Below are 18,589 nucleotides of genomic sequence, written 5' to 3'. Positions count from 1 at the left end.
AGATTTCCAGTTCATTTTATCTTCTATTATTACACCCAAGTTGTAGTTGTTAAAAAAAAAACTTATACCGGGAAAAAAAAGGCTGATACCGATATACATCAACATTTTTAAAATCGGCGCCAATAATCGGTCGATTTCTCCTTTTTCACCTTTCAAATGTTATGAAGTCCACGTATGTCAACTTGCCGGGTGTCCAGTTGTAATCGCGGCTCAGTACCGTCTGAAGCTTTTCTTGAAAATGTTAGCCAGAAAGTTTTTTTTTTTTTCGAATGGAAGAATTGTGTATCAAAAGGAGAAATAGGCAGAATTGGAACGTTTTTAAGGATCTTCTTTAGAGTCAGTGCTCTTCTGCTCTCGTCAGTTCACGTACAGATGTTTCATGAACAAAGCACAGTTCCACGACATATTCTCCAATATTTGTCAAATTATGTCCAATATCCAATTCTTATTTACCGTTTGCTGATATATGGATAGATTTGCAGGCGAGTTTGAAGAGACTGGAATTAGAATCAGCACCCCTAAATCCATGGTGCTTGCCCAGAAAAGGGTGGAGTTCTATCTTCGGGTCAGGGATAAGATCATGCCCCAAGTGGAGAAGTTCAAGTACCTTGGGATCTTGATCGCGTGTAAAGGATGAATGGATTGTGAGATTGACAGGTGGATTGGTGTGGCATCGGCAGTGATGTGCACTCTGCATAGGTTAATTGTAGTGAAGAGGGAGCTGAGCTGGAAGGCAAAGCTCTTAATTTAGTAGATCATCTACGTTCCTATCCTTACCTATGGTTGTGATCAAAAAGTTGAGATCATTGGCACAATGATAGAAAATAGTTTTTTTCCGTAGGGTGGTGGGGCTCTCACTTAGAGCAAGAATGAGGAACTCTGTCATTTGGGAGGAACTTGGCCACTGCTTTTCCACGTTGAGAGAAGCTGTATGAGGGGACTGGAGCATCTGGTCAAGATGCCTCTGGTGGAGGGATTTAGAGCATGGCCGACCGGTAGGAGGCCTGGGAAGATCCAGGACATGTCGGAGAGACTCTATCTCTCCTGTGAATGCCTTGGTATCCCTTGGCAGGACCTGGATGAAGTATCTACAGAGAGGGAAGTCTGGGCTTCTCTGCTTAATCTGCTACCCCCTTGACCCATGGAAGAGGATGGATGGACATCTGCTGTTAACCATAAGCACGTAAACGGTTTAGGTGCCGTGTCTCTATGCAGCGAGGAGCGGTGGGTTAGAGTTAGAGTTCAGGCTTGGGGTTAGGGGTCTGAAATCCCTATTCAATTGCAACAGAGTGATGTGGTAGGCCGCAGGCAAAGTCGAGTTTTGCAGATGAAGATTTCCCTTGTTCAGTACTTGATATTTATGTTAGGCAGGTATACCCCAGAGTCAAATACTGTATTTGTATACAAGCAATAAAAAAATGTTTAATATATGTAGTAATATGTCCCCTTTAAATTTGATGAGGTTTGCTTTGAGTAACATTTAAAAACATGCAATATGTTTTTCTCTCTCATACATGATAGCAGCGGGAAACCACACAGGAAGGATCAAGGTGGTGTTCACACCCACCATCTGTAAATTCACCTGTATGGGCGGCAGATGTCACAACAACTGCGAACAGGGAAATACGACAACCATCATCAGCGAGAATGGCCATGCCACTGATACACTGACAGCACCCAACTTCAGAGTAGGTAAGTGATCTTAGTTTTTGTTTTTCACTTAATGTTTTGCAGTACTTTGGATCAAGCACAAATAATCTGATTCACGAATAATACCAATAATCAATATGTTTCTGATAAAAAATGCATTGGTGCCAATTCTTCCCAAGTGTGTATCCAATTTCAGTTGAGAACCCTGAAGACTGACGTAAACTCTAAAATAAGAAACCACTGTCGGTAATGTGTTGGATTGGGATAATTTCTAAACAGTAGTCTGTTTTTTCTGGTCAGAATCAGTTGATGTGTTGTTTGTTCGCGGTTTGTGTTAAGAACTAAAAATACCAAGCGTACCAAAATGCTTCACAGCAAGCCACATGACATTACTCTTTCATTAATTAGTCCCATGAATGTAAACTGGGAAAGGGTGTAAATGGCACCAATGAACATAACGTAATGAACATAACATATTAGTAAAAATAGTTGTACAGTAATCCCTCATTCATTGCGGGCAATTGGTTCAAGGCCTGACAAATTGCCTTGAGGTAGGATTTTCTTTTAAATAAATTGACCACCTTCGAAATAAGTTTTTTAACAAAATTATAGCCCTCTAATATGAAATAACATCCATATGATCACCTTCACACTCGTTTTACCCATTATAGTAGCCTTGAGTGTGTTCTACTGTACACTGGCTTCCATGTGCTGAAACCCCGGGCATAAGTTGTTCTGTAAAACATGTTAAATTTACCAGCCGCAGCTACGACCCTTAGCCATATTGTTAGCATTGGGTGTCGTGCGTTGTCATTCCACATTCTATTTGTGATTATGTAAATGAGGTGTGGTTGTAATGTCTAAGTATGTGTCAATGAAGGGCCATTTTATGATTTTTCTTAATCTGATTACATGCTACAGTATAATTGTAATGTTATAATTGTATTGCATGTTTTTGTATATTTTTAATTTAGGTAACCAGGGACTGCAGATGGAAATGAGCTATTTAGCTATAATCTGATGCAGAGCTTAATTAATGTCTCTGTGCATTGTCCCTTCAAATAAAGACTAAACTAAACTAAACATCGCCCCTGTCAAAGGCTCACCAATGTCATGTAGAGCTGAAGATTAGATAAGGATGATGTTTGATAAAAAATTATCGAGTTCGAGCCCATTATCGAATCCTCTTATCGAACCGATTCCTTATCGATTCTCTTATCGAATCCAGATAGGTTGTTGTAAATGGAAAAAAACACACAATATTTGGTTTAACAAAAGCTCACTTTTATTTTATAAGAAAAAAATAAAATAAACAAATAAATATTGACTGTTGTTACCCAAAGTATATTAAGTGGGATTTTTCAGAAAAACAAATATATACAGTAACACAAAAACAACCTGTCTCTGTGATCACTATAGGTGTATAAATAATAATCTTGTGTTAAAATAAATCAGTCCTTTGGGCACAAAACTGAAAATAATACAGCTCTCCAAAAACTGCACTTCTGCTGCTATTAGAACATACAAACTACACACACTATGGCACTAAGAACGCCACAGGCATCAATCAACAATTATTCTTCCAAAGAATTAGCATGTCTGCTTTTTCAGGATCAAGTCTGACCCACTCTTCGCTAATCGTGTCGCCAACGGTGGAAAAAACACGTTCAATTGGCGTGGAACTAGCTTGCACACACAGATAGTTTTGACAACATCCTCCTCCAGTCTGTATCTAAACCTTCTGGGGTCCATCAGTGTGGCCTCCTCCAGGAATGACTACACGTCCTTGTCCTGGAGGGAAAATGAGGGACAGACACAGCATAGAATTAGGGGGGAAATTAGCTGAATGTGAGGACTAGGGTGTCTGTTATTAAGTCTTTAGCATTAGTATGTGGAATTAAATGATGGAATGGACTAAGTAAAGAAGTTAAACATTGTACTGATATGGATCCACTTTAAGAGGTTATTCAAATTAATAGTGCTTACAAAGTACAAAGAAGAATTATGAGAAATACTTTCAACCTTATTGAAAATAAGATATTCTTCATCTCAATATATTAATAATGACTGAATTAATTAATTACATATTACAAAACTGTTGTATATACTAATTCACAGATGTTATTTTATCATAAAAAGGTCAGTAAATAATGTATATATTTGTAAACGCTCTAAAGTGGGAAAGGGGTAGGATTAAATAAGCTTTACTTCTTCCTACTCCTTTCCGAACATAATGTAAAGTGAAATGATATGAAACTGTGATGTGTTATGCTGTAAGTGTGTTCATGTACGAAATAAACTAAAGAAAGAAAGAAAGCACTAGTTTATTAGACAGACCTGCAAACTCTGGAGTGGTGTAGGCTACAAGATACCGTTAACGTTATCAGACACATACAAAAAGGCTAACGTTACCGTTACCGTTAGCCACTGACTATGCTTAGGTAACGTTAGTCTAGCTAACATTACTGCAGTCCTGGTTGACATAAGAGGTAACCTTATTTTAGCCTAAAGGCTCATGTGAGCAAATATGGAAATTAACCGGCAACATTTAACGTTAGTTACTCACCGGCACTGCAGGTTGAAGCAGAGGAAGAGGGGCGTGCTTCGTAATCTCTGTCGCTGCTTCTCCACGTGTCGAAGTTATGTACGGCCTGAACCTGTTTCAACATGCTTGTTGTACTTTCCCCCCCTTACATGAGAGCGAAGCCTGGCAATAATTGCATATTGCTGTTTCCTCGTCGTATTTCTTAGTAAAATGAAGCCATGCCTTGAGGCATTTTTTCCGGTCCATTGTTGTTGCTGCTTTCTGTATCTGCCGCCGTATGACTGAGCTACGTAATTTCCTGTGATGTCCCACAGGACATTTCCTGTGGGACGGGATTAGTTCCCAGGGATTCGAATAAAGAACCAACTCTTTTTCTTTAGTATAGTGGCCTCGATAACGGGAACCGGTTCTCAAAAAGGGATTTGAGTCCATGGAATCGGTTCTTTTCTTATCGAACAACCAAGAGAACCGGTTTCGAACATCATCCCTAAGATTAGAGTTAATCTCCATTTAGCGTTGGCTATTGATAGCTGATAGCAGTCTTGTTAGCATTAAGTGACGCACCGAGTCAAATTAAGTCTTAGTTCGTCTCGTATCTCCTCTTTTGACATCGATCAAGACAAAGGCTCACCAATGTAGAGATGTGTTATTGATGAGGCAGGGGTTGAAAATTAAGTGCATCAATAGTTGTTCTGCCCAACGTTGGTCAATTTGATAATCACGGAAAAGATAGTGCCAACATTAGCCACCGTGTTCTAAACATTTGTATTGGAAGTTTTCTAATCAAGGAGTCAAAAAAAAATGTGTATCTCAGATTTATGTGAAAAACTCCAGCAATTCAAAAGGCACAGGTCACATTCATAGCAAAGTATGTAAGGAGTGCACAATAGGAAGAGAGATGCATTATTCTTTATACACTGAATACAAGGTGGGAGGGTGGGAGTAGGCTCAGTTTGGAAGGGGAAAGAACATATGAGTTTGGAGAGGGGGGACATATGACGCAACTCAGTGGAGACAATGACTGCACTGATAACTGGAATAAAGAAGCCGACACTTTCAAATTAGAAGACGAGAAGGGAGAAGAGATACTTTCATAGTGAGTCATGTGGACAAGGTCATTCTCTGGTCAGAATGTGCTTTTTACAGAAATACTGCAGTTTGTAATGGCATTGTGCAAGGATACATAAATGTTTTCCATCACACATTGTTCACTATTAGCCCAGAAATGGAAGTCCTGCCTGGAGAATATTTAGAGTATCTTTTTTTTTAAATTTTTTTTTTTAATATGCGATGTAAAGAAGTCGCATTGTATTTTTTTTAAACACTTTTTAAAGTGTGTGCGTGTGTGTGTGTGTGTGTTGACTAATTACCAGAGACTATATATAATGTAGTCAATGTTTTGTGGAACATGATTGGCAGGGGATGGCAGTACTTGTATCACCTGGAAGAGGAAGTGTCACACAAGTATATTAATGTATGGGAAACACTGATATTATGCAACATCGCTCATTTATTTCAGACATATACAGTAAGAACATTAATCACAGTTGTCTAGCCTCAAGGTTTTACTGCACACAACTTGTCAATCTTCAGTTTCAGTCCAGTAATACTACCATACTACAGTATGTATTTACGTTTTCAACCATATCTAAAGATGGACACTTCTGTTTGGTTCCCAATTATGTGGAGTTTGCATTATGGTTGTGGCCATTTGCAGTCATGCTTTGGTCTTTGCAGAGGTACTGCAGTGTTGACAGTTGTGCTCTCGCTTTTGCATCACTATCTCAGCCACCAAAGTACACTACTTGTGTTGTATTTACAACAACATGATGGAGGGTCTAAGCTTTATTTGTCAGTTGGAGCAGATTACTTTCACACCACAACTGAATTGTGCCAAGGGCCTTACGAAATGCACCCAAGAACATGATTAGAAAAGCTGGTATTTTGTCCTCATTATTTACCAGTGTTTATTCACTGGTTTCTGCTCTTTGCAGTTGTCATGTTTTTCATTGTCCTGTGTTGTGCTTTACATGTTTGTCAAGTTTTTATACATTCTGAGACATTAGAGTTCCTGTCTGAGCTTGCACTTTGTTGCTGTTTTTTTTTTTATCAAGAAAATGTTGGTTTGTGCCAGTTTGAATACTAAGTGAACAACTGATGATCAATATGTGATGCCATGTTAACACTTGGTACTTTTGTACGGACAAATACACTTTTTTATTGGTTCCCATTCACATTGACACATGACTAAAAGTTAACTTGGAAATATTGATGGGACGAAATGTGCCGAGGCTTCGAGGCGTGTGTCGAGTAATGGAGGGGGCTTTTCCGCAAAGCACGCAGCGAGGCTTGCTTCGTGTTGTGGAGGAGGAGCTGGAAATGATGACGTGTGTACTCACTGCCAGGCTGTACCACGTGACTGTTTCGGGACGTGGTTCATATTTGCCGGGAGATTCGACAACTCATAAACTGCCCAATCTTCATTGAAAATGTGGGGTTCGATTCTCGGCAACGTCATTCTGAAATGTTAACATTGCATTTAATAAAGTAACGCAAACATTACATTTAAAAAAGTAACGCATTCATTATTCTTTTAGCCAGCTACCAGAAATCAATAGCTGGATGATGGAGAGGTTTTCTAAAAAAAGAAAGACACGCTTAAAACCAAACATTTAAATTCACTAAATCTCCTCTATTCTGTATATCGTTGTCCAAGTTACATTATATTGTCATCTTCCTCTTTATGCCATTCCCTCAAGGTGACAGAAAAACATAATACAACCTGCAATATCATATGATTGTACCATGTTGGCAAAATAAAAACACACAATACGTATACATTTATAACATAAAACATATTTTATTATACTTTGTGAATTTAACTAGCAAAACCATGTTGTCAAACATTTATTGTGATTCATTGTCATTTCCAAGAGCCATAAGAGACGCAACAATTCAATGCATCACATATTCTGTGGTTAAGATACAGCTGTTTCTAGTCATCAATTTGGCCAGCAGGTGGAGCCTGCCGAAGCATGCATTGAAGCTTTGGGAAATTCTCGAACCAATTGGTTCAATGCCTCTTGAGGCTTCATTTCACCATCACTACTTGGAAGTAGACCATGCACTTTTATTATCCATTCTAAAACGCTGTGCGGCCCAGCTGACCTCCCTTGAGTCATGTCATGTGCCACCTCGTCTCAAATTCTCCCCCATCATTCCTGCCCTCAAGAAGCCACGGATCACAGGACTCAACGACTGCAGACCAGTGGCATTGATGTCTGTAGTCATAAAGTCCTTTGAGCGCCTGGTTCTACCCCACCTTAAAACTATCACCGCACGGCACCTGGACCCGCTGCAGTTAGCTTACGGAGCCAACAAGTCTGTAGATGACGCAATAAACCCGACCCTCGACTTAGTTCTCCAGCATCTGGATTCTACGGGAACCTACGTCAGGATCCTGTTTGTAGACTTCAGCTTTGCATTCAATACCATCCTCCCAACTCATCGACCGGACAAGCTCTTCCAGCTCAATGTCTCTGACTCCACATGCAGGTGGATCACTGAATTCCTGACAGACCGGAAGCAGCAGGTGCGGCTGGGGAGGACTGTGTAGGACACTATGTCCATCTGCACTGGATCCCCACAAGGCTGTGTGATTCTCCCCCTGCTCTTCTCCCTGTACATGAACTGCTGCACCGTCTGTCAGCTGTCTTTAAAACTGATCAAGTTTGCGGAAGACACCACCCTTATTGTGCTCATCTCAGACAACGATGAGTCTGCTTACAGATGGGCGGTAGATTGTCTAGTGTCTTGGTTCAGCAGCAACAACCTGGAACTAAACTCCCAAAAAACAATGGAGATAATCGTGGACTTCAGGAAAACCACAGCCCCACCATACTCCATCGTGGATGAACCGCTTCCTTTCACACAAGACCTCAAGTGGGAGCTCAACGTTTGCTCCCTCATTAAAAAGCCCCTGCAAAGGATGTTCTCCTTGCTGCAGCTGAGGAAACTCAAGCTGCCAACAAATATGTTGGTGCAGGTCTACTTGACCATCATTTAATATATCCTCACGACCTCCATTATTGTGTGGTATCCTGGGGCCACAGCCCCACAAACAGACTGCAGCAAATCATATGCTCTGCTGAGAAGGTAATCTTCTGCTCAGTGGCCTTGTGGTTAGAGTGTCTGCCCTGAGATCGGTAGGTCGTGAGTTCAAAACTCATACCAAGTCATACCAAAGACTATAAAAATGGGAACAATTACGTAACCGCTTGGCATTCAGCATCAAGGGTTGGAATTGGGGGTTAAATCACCAAAATTATTCCCGAGCGCAGCCACCGCTGCTGCTCACTGCTCCCCTCACCTCCCAGGGGGTGGAACAAGGGGATGGGTCAAATGCAGAGAGTAATTTCCCCACACCTAGTGTGTGTGTGACTATCAGTGGTACTTTAACTTTAACTTTTAATCGGCTGCCACCTCCCATCTCTCCAAGACCTGTATGCCTCCAGGATTAGAGGGCGTTCAAGCCGGATCATGGACACCAACTTTTTGATCTTCTCTCCTTAAGCAGAAGACTAAGGTCCATCGGACCAAAACCTACCGCCACAAGAACAGTTTTTTTCGTTCTGCGATCAGGCTCATAAACAAACTGATCTATCCCTTGGACGGCGTGGCGAAGTTGGTAGAGTGGCCGTGCCAGTAATCGGAGGGTTGCTGGTTACTGGGGTTCAATCCCCACCTTCTACCATCCTAGTCACGTCCGTTGTGTCCTTGGGCAAGACACTTCACCCTTGCTCCTGGTGGCTGCTGGTAAGCGCCTTGCATGGCAGCTCCCGCCATCAGTGTGTGAATGTGTGTGTGAATGGATGAATGTGGAAATACTGTCAAAAGCGCTTTGAGTACCTTGAAGGTAGAAAAGCGCTATACAAGTATAACCCATTTATCATTTATTTATTTACTTTCACATCCTGCACTGAATTCACTTTCACCTATTGCTCACTGTCCTCTTCAGTCTTGTGGGACTAACTGGTTCATCCGCTGGGGACCACCAGTCAGTGATGTTTCGCTCTTTTAACCCCAGTACATCTCCTGTAAGCAGAGCGATGGCAGGGACTTCTCCCTGGTGCCCTGGGTGTTACTTAGCCCCCAACTCTTCTGCTTTCTCCTTAGCCACTGCCAGAAGCTTTCCTTCTCTGCTACCTCAGCCAGTTATTTAATAGCTTTTCGATACGCTGTTCCTTGTCAGCCAATGTCGCATTTTCCAGCCAACCTCCATGCACTCTGCTACTAGGTCTGCATACCTGGAATACTTCTGTTCATTCGCGGCCTCCATACCCTGCTTCCATGTGACAGTGAGTTCCACCAGCATGATGATTTTGTGTGACTCTGACCACATAATCAGGTCTGGCTTTAGTGATGTTTCTACAATATCCCAGGGGAATTGGTGTTGCTCTCATAGACCACTCACTGCTGGAGGAGAGAAGCTCCGCTGTCTTTCTTCTGTGGGTTGTGCTGGTGATCTCTCCGGCTCTTATATACAAAATAGCGGGTTTTGCTGGAGCAAGAGGTCTGCTGTTGGTCTTCTGTCTGCATGACTTTGCCATTTCTGCCAATTTCCTGAGCACCTGGTTGTGTCGCCACCAATAGTGGCCTTGGGACAATGTCTTGCAGCCTGACAAGATATGCTGGGCTCTCGCATTAATGGTATTATTATTATTATTTAGTGCCAAACCAGGGGACATGATTTTGGGGAAAAGGTAAGGTGTCATAGGGATCCGATTAAAAAAAACACTGAGCTTGGCTTGGGGGTTCTTCCACAGATGTGACCTTGAGATGGGCCTGCCTATCTGTGACTCCTTCCAATGACATCCAGCTTTTTTTGCTGGCTGAAATTATTTTTATTTTTCACTTTCATATATTTTTATATCACAAGTTGTGTTCTTTTAGCAGGGCTGTGTTGTTTTATGTGTTTTTTTGAATGACTGGGTTGAGTAGCCGTGCAATAGACTTTCTTGGCAGAGGGGTCATTGGATGTTCTGGCTTCATGGGGGCCACGGTGTTTTTATTTGTGTGTTTGGTTTGGATGTGTTAGTCATATGTCATCCGTTTTGGTTTTTGACGTTTTGGAGTGTTTTTTTATGGCTGCGGATTGGATGGTCGGTTGTTTTGCTTCTGGTTTATGTTGCGTCGCACAGGTTCACTTCCTGTTAGGCGGGGTCCGTGCCCGTCTGTTTCGGCTTTGCGTTGTGGGGTTTGTATTAATAGCTTGGTGCAGGGGCAGCGCAGCTTTTTTGTTTGATGTGAGTGGTGTTGCTCGGTTGTTTAGCCGGTGATACGTTTGTGAGGTTTTGGATTGGGGAGCGGAGTTTCTTGGTGGGGTGTGGTCATTAATGTCTCTTGTTTGCATGTTGGCATTTGGGCTGGCCAGCGGACTGGCGCTGGTTGGTCTCCATGGTTCTGTCCGCATGTGGTTGTCGGTTGCGATTTTTTGGTCATTTTGTTTTGGTGCGGTGGTGCTGACTGTCGGGGTTTTGCAGTGGTGGTCTTTGCTGCCATTTGTTTGTAGCGCGGGAGCCCGTGGTTGCTGAGTGGGGGGGCCGCTATTGTGGTCTGTGGCGTCACATGCGCATGGTGGTTGTCGGGGCTGGCGAACTTGCTGGTTTCGTTTTCGTTTTCATTTGGCTTGTAGGGAATTGTGTTTAGGGGGGGCGACCAGAGGCCAGACCTGTGGGGCGGGGGATGAATCGGGCGATTCTCGGTGGATGGTGGGTTCCGGGGCTTGATCGCTGCTGTTTATATATACAGTATGTGTGTATGTAATTATTATTATATATTTATATATTTTTTTATATGTATACTTTGGACACTAGTGTTGCCCTCGGAGCTTGCTTTCCCCGCATAGGTCGGTGTTCCGGGCTGCTGTGGCTGGGCTTTGTGTCTGGGGGCTCCTGGGTCCCGCTGCCCACCCTTCTTCCAGATGCCCGGCTCGCCGGGGGCCTGCTGGGTCTAGTCCCCGCACGCGGTCAGTCGTGGCGCTTTCGTGTGTTCGTGTGGCGTGCTTTGTTGGGGTCCATGCAGGGGTGGGGCGGGTGGTTCCCGTGGCCCCGTGCTGGACTTAAATGCACACCCACCTAACGTGCTAATAGATTGTATTGATTTGTATGATATATTTGATATGATATATCATGTTAAAGGTCTGTGCGCTGCATAAATATTATTTCCAGCTGAGTATAATTGTAATGAATAGAAACACATTGATGGATCTGCGTGGTCTTTACAAGAAGATGACATAACTAGGCAACAGTTTGAGACAGTAAGCCATGCCTTTATTACATCTCGGCTGGATTACTGTAACTCTTTGTATTTTAGAATTAGTCAATCCTCTCTCTCACGTCTGCAGCTGTTCCAAAATGCAGCTGCTCGACTTCTAACAAACACAAGAAAAAGAGAGTACATTACTCCTGTTTGAGCCTCCCTCCACTGGCTGCCTTTGTCTTTTAGAGTCAATTTTTAAATTATTTTACTCGTTTTTAAATCCTTACAAGGTCTTGCCCCACCGTACCTCTCTGAGATGCTCCACCTCTATGCCCCCACCCGGTCCCTCAGGTCAGCTGATCAGCTGCTCCTGAAGGTACCCAAATCAAAGCGCAAGCTTAGAGGGGACAGAGCCTTCTCTGTTGCGGGTCCCAAACTTTGGAACGATCTCCCTCTCGATGTGAGACAGGCCCATTCTTTGGCTACTTTTAAGACCATTCTTAAAACCCATTTTTACTCACTGGCTTTTAACCCAGCATGATACTTTGAACTGTTTAAACTGTTTTTTAACTGCTTTTTATCTAACAAATTGTTCTTAAGATAATTTGTATTTGCTTTTTCAATGTGTATTTTATCTCTGTTTTAAATGTAATTTTTTTGTCTGTCCTTTGCCTGTATTTCTTTGTGCTGTACAACCCTTTGTTCTTCAACTGTGGTTGTTTTTAAAGGGCTGTATAAATAAAGTTGGTATGGTATGGTATGGTATAACAACTGCATTGCACGTTGCACTGCACACATAGTTAACTTCTTTAGGGCTTAAAAAGTAGGTGTTGATAAGATTTCCCTGCTGTGAGATGTTACATGATGTTGCTTGTGTACAACCTCATATGTTAATAAAATAGTAATAAAACATTTTTTTTCCACACACATTTATATACACCAATTACATGTAGCACTGATAAGAGTACCAATAAATACCGGTTTTGATAAGGAATATTGAGGAAGTAGTATTGATAAAATCCTAAGGATATACAACCCTACTGTCAAGTTTGTTCCATAAATTTAACACTTTGATTGAAATGCATCTTTGTATTGAGACTGTCATAGATATAGATTTAAAAAAAATCTCAGTTACTTTTAGATCATAATTTTTCTCTTTTTACAAATCTGTTTAAACATCATTTTTAGAATACTGCACTCTACCAGTTTATTGAATTTCAATAAGTTTAACTGTTATATTATTATATTAAACTGTAACATTGACTTTGCGGGTGCCATGTATCCGTTTCCACTAATGACTCCTACAGCTCTCTCCTGTCAAAGGAAGGTTGGATTTAAATGTTTAACAGTGGCCTAGTGGTTAGAGTGTCTGCCCTGAGATCGGTAGGTTGTGAGTTCAAACCCCGGCCGAGTCATACCAAAGACTATTAAAATGGGACCCATTACCTCCCTGTTTGGCACTCAGCATCAAGGGTTGGAATTGGGGGTTAAATCACCAAATATGATCTCCGGGCGCAGCCCACTGCTCCCCTCACCTCCCAGGGGGTGATCAAGGGTGATGGGTCAAATGCATAGAATAGTTTCGCCACACCTAGTGTGTGTGTGACAATCATTGGTACTTTAACTTTTAACTTTAATGTTATATTCTAAATTCACTCAACTGCTTCGCCTTTTTCCAAACATGTTTTCTTGCTATCTTGTTCTTCCAACATAAGGAATGGCTCAAATGGGATTGCTCTGCAGAAGAGTGAACCTAACGCTACTTCTGGTTAACACAATGTATCTGGCTGTCAGAGAACAGGAGCACACAAAATGTGTTAGTTGTTAAACAAAAGAAAGTGAGCACATTCAATTTCTGTGACTAAGGTGTATACAACATGAATTTAAGCCCAGGGTATGATAAAACTGCCTCTGTGTAATGTAGTGTGTTACATGTTGCACACACTCATAGAAGTGAGACTGCTTTCGTCATTCATAGAGCATGTCAGTGTCTTGAGCTGACAGATGGAGAAACATTAGACGAGGGGAAACTTGAACAAGAAGAAACTTGTTGAACTCAGTGGAACACATTTAAGTGTTGTGTTTATCTTCATGTTTTATAACTGCAAGGAATTGCAAGAGTGGGTTTTTCTCAATGTTTGGATCCTCAGATGTCCCGTCTGGCCATGTAAAAATTACTTTACTCTGTTGCCTTTGAAGTCTTATTTTTTTCAATTTGGTCTGTTAAAAGATTTTTCTGTAGGAGTTTGATAGATAGATAGATAGTACTTTATTGATTCCTTCAGGAGAGTTCCCTCAGGAAAATTAATGTTGTCCTTGTCAGTCATAGTACTCTGAAGAGGAAGGGACGTTATACCATAACACAAAATATGGGTGTGCCGATACAACTTTTACACTTCTGATACGATGCCGATATTGGACTTTTGAGTATTGGCTGATATCGATATTGATCTGATACAATGTTAGCAGGAATCATACATACTTTCATCATTTTGTAGTGTGGAATGTTGGAAAACGTTTTATTAAGAGAAATTAGTCTAACAGAGAACAATGGTAGTTATGAAAACACCAACCTATTTATTATTAACTGTTTAAAATGGACTTATGTTGTCTTTAAGTTAAATTGGAGTAATAACTGTTTTTTGTTTTTTTTAAACAACAAACCATTAATTTATTAAGTTAAGCTTATGACGCAGTAATTTTAATGATGCGGACACGTTTGATATTGGATACTTTATAAATACGCTTTTGCCTTGGATACTGTACTTTGTGTGTGTAAGTTAGGCCCACAAATTATTGCCGATAAACTATATTTTTGTCAGCATTATTTTGAGACCAAATTAAGCCCAAATGTTATCATAATTTATGAGAACAATAATAATATTAAAAATATTCCTTTCAAAGCAATAAACGTTTTATTGCCATTGTAATTGGGAGGTCAATAACTTTCTATTATCCGAAATAAGTAAACAAGCAAAACAATTACATTGACTCTCAATCTCCGTTAGCAAAACATTACCTTTAATTGATGTCGAACATCTTGAAGTGCAGTTTTTTCCTCAATTGGAAAAACTAGGTCAGGTGGTTTGTTTTTTTGTTGTTGCTATCACTTTCCAACAAGTTAGGCATACTTGCTCATTCGTCCCTGTTGATGGGCTCATTTTGCTCACTTGTTTGAGGCCAACATATTTCCACACTGGACTTTTGACTTTGCAATCATCTTTTTTCCTTTTATTTTTTTTAGCGAGTCGCGACGAGCAAAACTTGCTTACGTGCTAAACACACGTGCATCGTGTGTGTAAGCTAGCGCCCCTCTCCCCCTCAGCCCACCGAGATAAAGATTGTGGATGACTGACGAGGATTTAGTTTGTTCATTTAATTCTGCTATTGAATAAACACGCCAAGGTGCTGATAGCGATGCACAGAGTGAACCCTCTTGTACTTTAATTGAAAGGGAAAGACAAAGAAAACAAACACACATGGACATGACAATTTATCAGTATGTCTAGCTTGTGTGTTATTGTGTGCTTAGCTGTTGTGTAGCTTCTGGCTCCTAGTAGCCTATAGCCTACCATGTTTACCTTTTGTAAATGACTTGATAACATACAAGAGAAGACCAACCTTAACCTTGACCGCGGCCCTGTTTGAAAGTTAAGTAAGTTTTAATTCACATCATGCGATGACTAAGATAATCCTATTTTCAATAAGCATGTTTTTTAGGAATCTTTTTCTTTGTACTTTGTAAACACTTTGAGATCATATTAGTACATTGTTTGACTTCTTTGCCCAAACCATTACAAAATGTAGCTCCACATGCTGATATGCTGAGGGTCTTACACAAAGTGTTGTATGCAAATGTTTTAAGTTAGATTTTTCTGTAAGGTTTTATTTATCCTCTTTTGTTGAGAAGAATTGTTGCACATTCTTGGGTAGCAGGTTATAGTTTGCTTTGTACATAATTTTGACTGTTTGCGAATGCACCAGATTGTTATGTTTGTAGGAGGGAGTTGACGGCACAGACACAAGGGGGCGATTTTGCTCTATGTATTTATTATATATATTAATAAATATATATAATAACAACCAATACTAAGAATATGAACTAAACAAGAGAATGGAGTGTGACTAATCCAAAAGGGGTGTATGTGTGTGTGACTATGTGTGTAATTAATTGTTGTGTATTACTGTGATGTGTTGGGCGAGAGGAAGGACAAAGCAGAAGAAGGTCCGTGAAACAAGCGGTAGGTCCGTGGGGCTGAGAGATACGTCAAGAGGTCAGTGTGCAAAGCGGGGGGATCGAGGATCGAGGTTGGCAGTCCAAAGTCCAAAGGGGAAGTCGAGGCGCACAGCTCGATTATGGAAGACACGGGAAGAACTGCGGGAAGACACAAGGGAGATCAGACAAGGGAACTCGGAAGACACGGAGAGCGATCCAGCACACGAGAGGGAAGCCAGACACGGGATGCTTACTACGAACAGAAGATTAAATTCCAGCCAGGATCCTTGGGTCCACTGGTCTTTATTCAGCTCGCCATCATCAGTCCCAGGTGTGCTGATTGCTGATCGCCCAAAGCCTTGCCGGCATGTGGGCGTGATGCGGCCAGCGCGAGCAGGGGCATGTCTAGGCGCGCTGCCAACGGAGGTGCCGGCAGACCCAGCTGCCGGAGAAAAGCGGGTTCGAGCCCGCGCCGTGACAGTACCCCCCTCCTTATGGACAGATCCCAGATGTCCTTGGACTGAAAGCAGAAAAACGAGATCAAGAGACAAGGGAGGGCGGAGGATGGGAACTGGTGGTGGGTCGCCGGCCCAAGTGTCCCCGTGTCTGGTGGTGGCGGCGAGTAGACCGCTGCTGCAGCTGGCGAGTCGGACGGTCAAGGAACGGCCACCTTCTTGGCCGTCAGGAAGGTGGACACGAGTGGCACTAGACCCACAGCAGCCAACGAGGTCCACGTCCTGGGCGTCGCTGCTGTTGGCGCAGAAAGGGTCTATGCTCTGGCCACAGAGGGCGCCGCGTGTGGGGGCCAGCCGGAGGTCGCGGGGGCGACGATGCTGGAGACGTGGAGGATGATGTTGTCGGAGCCGGAGACTTGGAGGACGATGTCTTTGGAGCTGGAGACGTGTAGGATGATGTTGTCGCAGCCAAAGACGTGGAGGTCGCAGGCTGAGGAGCTGAATGAGGAGCTGAAGCATGTGCTGGCTGAGGTGCAGAAGCAGGCGCTGGCCGTGGTGCTGAAGCCGACGCTGCTGGCCGTGGTGCTGAAGCATGCGCTGCTGGCCTTGGTGCTGAAGCTGGCGCTGCTGGCCGTGGTGCTGAAGCCGGTGTTGCTGGCCCTGGTGCTGACTCGGGAACCAGTCAGGGTGCAGGTGCTGGTACAGGGGCCAGTCTTGAAGCTGGTACTGGTTTGAGGACCAGTCCGGGTGCTGGTACTGGTATGGGCACCAGTCTAGGAGCGGGTACTGGCATGGGCAACAGCCTAGGAACGGGTGCTGGTCGGGGATCCAGCCTCGGAGCGGGTGCTGGTCTGGGATCCAGCCTGGCAGCGGGTGCTGGTCTGGTATCCAGCCTGGGAGTGAGTGCTGGTGTAGGAACCAGCCCAGGAGCAAGTGTTGGGTCGGGGACCAGCCGTGGAGTGTGGGCTGGGTCGGGGGCCAGCCGTGGAGTGTGTGCTTGGTCGGGGACCAGTCCTGGAGCATGTGCTGGTAGTCTGGTTGGTAGGTGCGGCCAGGCAAACCGAAAGACCGGTGGTAGCGGTTTTGCTGGCCACAGCTGTGCTACCCCACCAGCACAGCCGTCGGTACCATCCCCCCTCTCTGACAGCGGATGCCAGACGCTTCCTGTTGACTGAGGAACAGTCACTGAGGGTGGGAGGAGGGTGTCCAGGTGGCAGGTAAATTCCTCTTACCCAATATCACTGCTAAACATTCCCCTCCAAGATAGGCGATCAGGACTAGAAAAAATGTTCCCGGGTGGAGTGAAAAAAAGAAAAAGAGATCTTGAGTGGCAAAAAAATAAGTTACTGGGGGCGGGCCTAAAGACAATGGGAAAATCTGTGCCGTCAGGTCCTTATAATTAATTTGGCCGGAACTTACTGTTATGTTTGCAGGAGGGAGTTGACGGCACAGACACAAGGGGGCGATGTTGCTCTATGTATTTATTATATATATTAATAAATATATATAATAACAAGGCGCACAGCTTGATTTTTGTCAAACCACCTTTTTAATGTATTAATTTGTTCTAATATTATTTGTATTAGCTTCTGTGTGTTCTTTCCCGAACGAAACACAGTTACAAATAATACTACACTAACTTTAAAGGGGAACTGCACTTCGTTCAATCATTATGAAAGACAAGAAGACAAAAGTTTTGGGTTTTTTCCTGCATTCTTATTAGTTATAATCGGTTCCTTCTTGGTGGCCAGCAGTGCAGCTAATGTGAGCAATCCATTCAACCCCTAAATCACTTTAAAAAGGCATCCAAAATCTGCCCACAATACTTAATTTACTTTCCGTAACCTGTATAATAACCAAGATGTAGCGACATTGTTACAACACATAGCCTTGCAACGACATGCTACAGCATTAGCTGTCAGCTAGCTACTGTGTCAACAGCTGAATGACTTTTGAGTTTGTAGTACACAACACAACGCGACAGGACACCAATCTGTACTGACTGGAAAACATGAACAATCATATTACAGTATCTGTAAAGTATTAGCCCACATTTTATGTTTTGTTTGTACACAGCTACCTCGACACCATAGGCACCGTAGTTGTAATAACAAGCATGACGTGCTACATGTATCTTGATTAATATTATAGTGACTCACTCGAAAAGTTGTCCGTTTGGTCCAGCTGGCCATGGAAGTTCTTCCAATTGAGTTTTGGTAAGCACCCCATTTATGTCGGCATAGTTGGCTCCGAGTTCCACATTTACAGCTTAAGTCACGCCGTCCCTCACTCTCTCGGCTTCCGTCTGCTCCAAACGTTTCACCCTCTGTCCGTGCTCGCTTCTATAATCAGCAGTTCATCCTCCGTATATTCAGGTTAAAAAAGATAGGGTTGTGAATCCTCCAGAAATCAGATGAGATGTCTTCATTGTCTGTTACCAAGTCTGCCATGATCAGAAAACAC

At 42.8% G+C, this 18,589-nt stretch overlaps 1 protein-coding gene across 7 annotated transcripts in view; it reads left to right on the top strand.

The window, feature by feature from the left end:
• ltbp1 (latent transforming growth factor beta binding protein 1) overlaps positions 1–18,589 on the top strand; it is a 318,864-nt gene that overhangs the window by 124,092 nt on the left and 176,183 nt on the right. For 5 of the 7 annotated variants that reach the window (XM_062058981.1, XM_062058979.1, XM_062058980.1 and 2 more), the window contains one exon: positions 1,522–1,692. In XM_062058981.1, coding sequence (XP_061914965.1) covers positions 1,522–1,692 — 171 coding nt within the window. The remainder of the gene's footprint in view (positions 1–1,521; positions 1,693–18,589) is intronic. The other 2 variants (XM_062058983.1, XM_062058978.1) reach the window with 1 other exon arrangement.

The sequence above is a fragment of the Entelurus aequoreus genome, linkage group LG09, assembly GCF_033978785.1.
Source record: "Entelurus aequoreus isolate RoL-2023_Sb linkage group LG09, RoL_Eaeq_v1.1, whole genome shotgun sequence".
In the NCBI taxonomy this organism is placed as follows: Eukaryota; Metazoa; Chordata; class Actinopteri; order Syngnathiformes; family Syngnathidae; genus Entelurus; species Entelurus aequoreus.
This window is presented reverse-complemented; position numbering and strand designations above follow the sequence as displayed.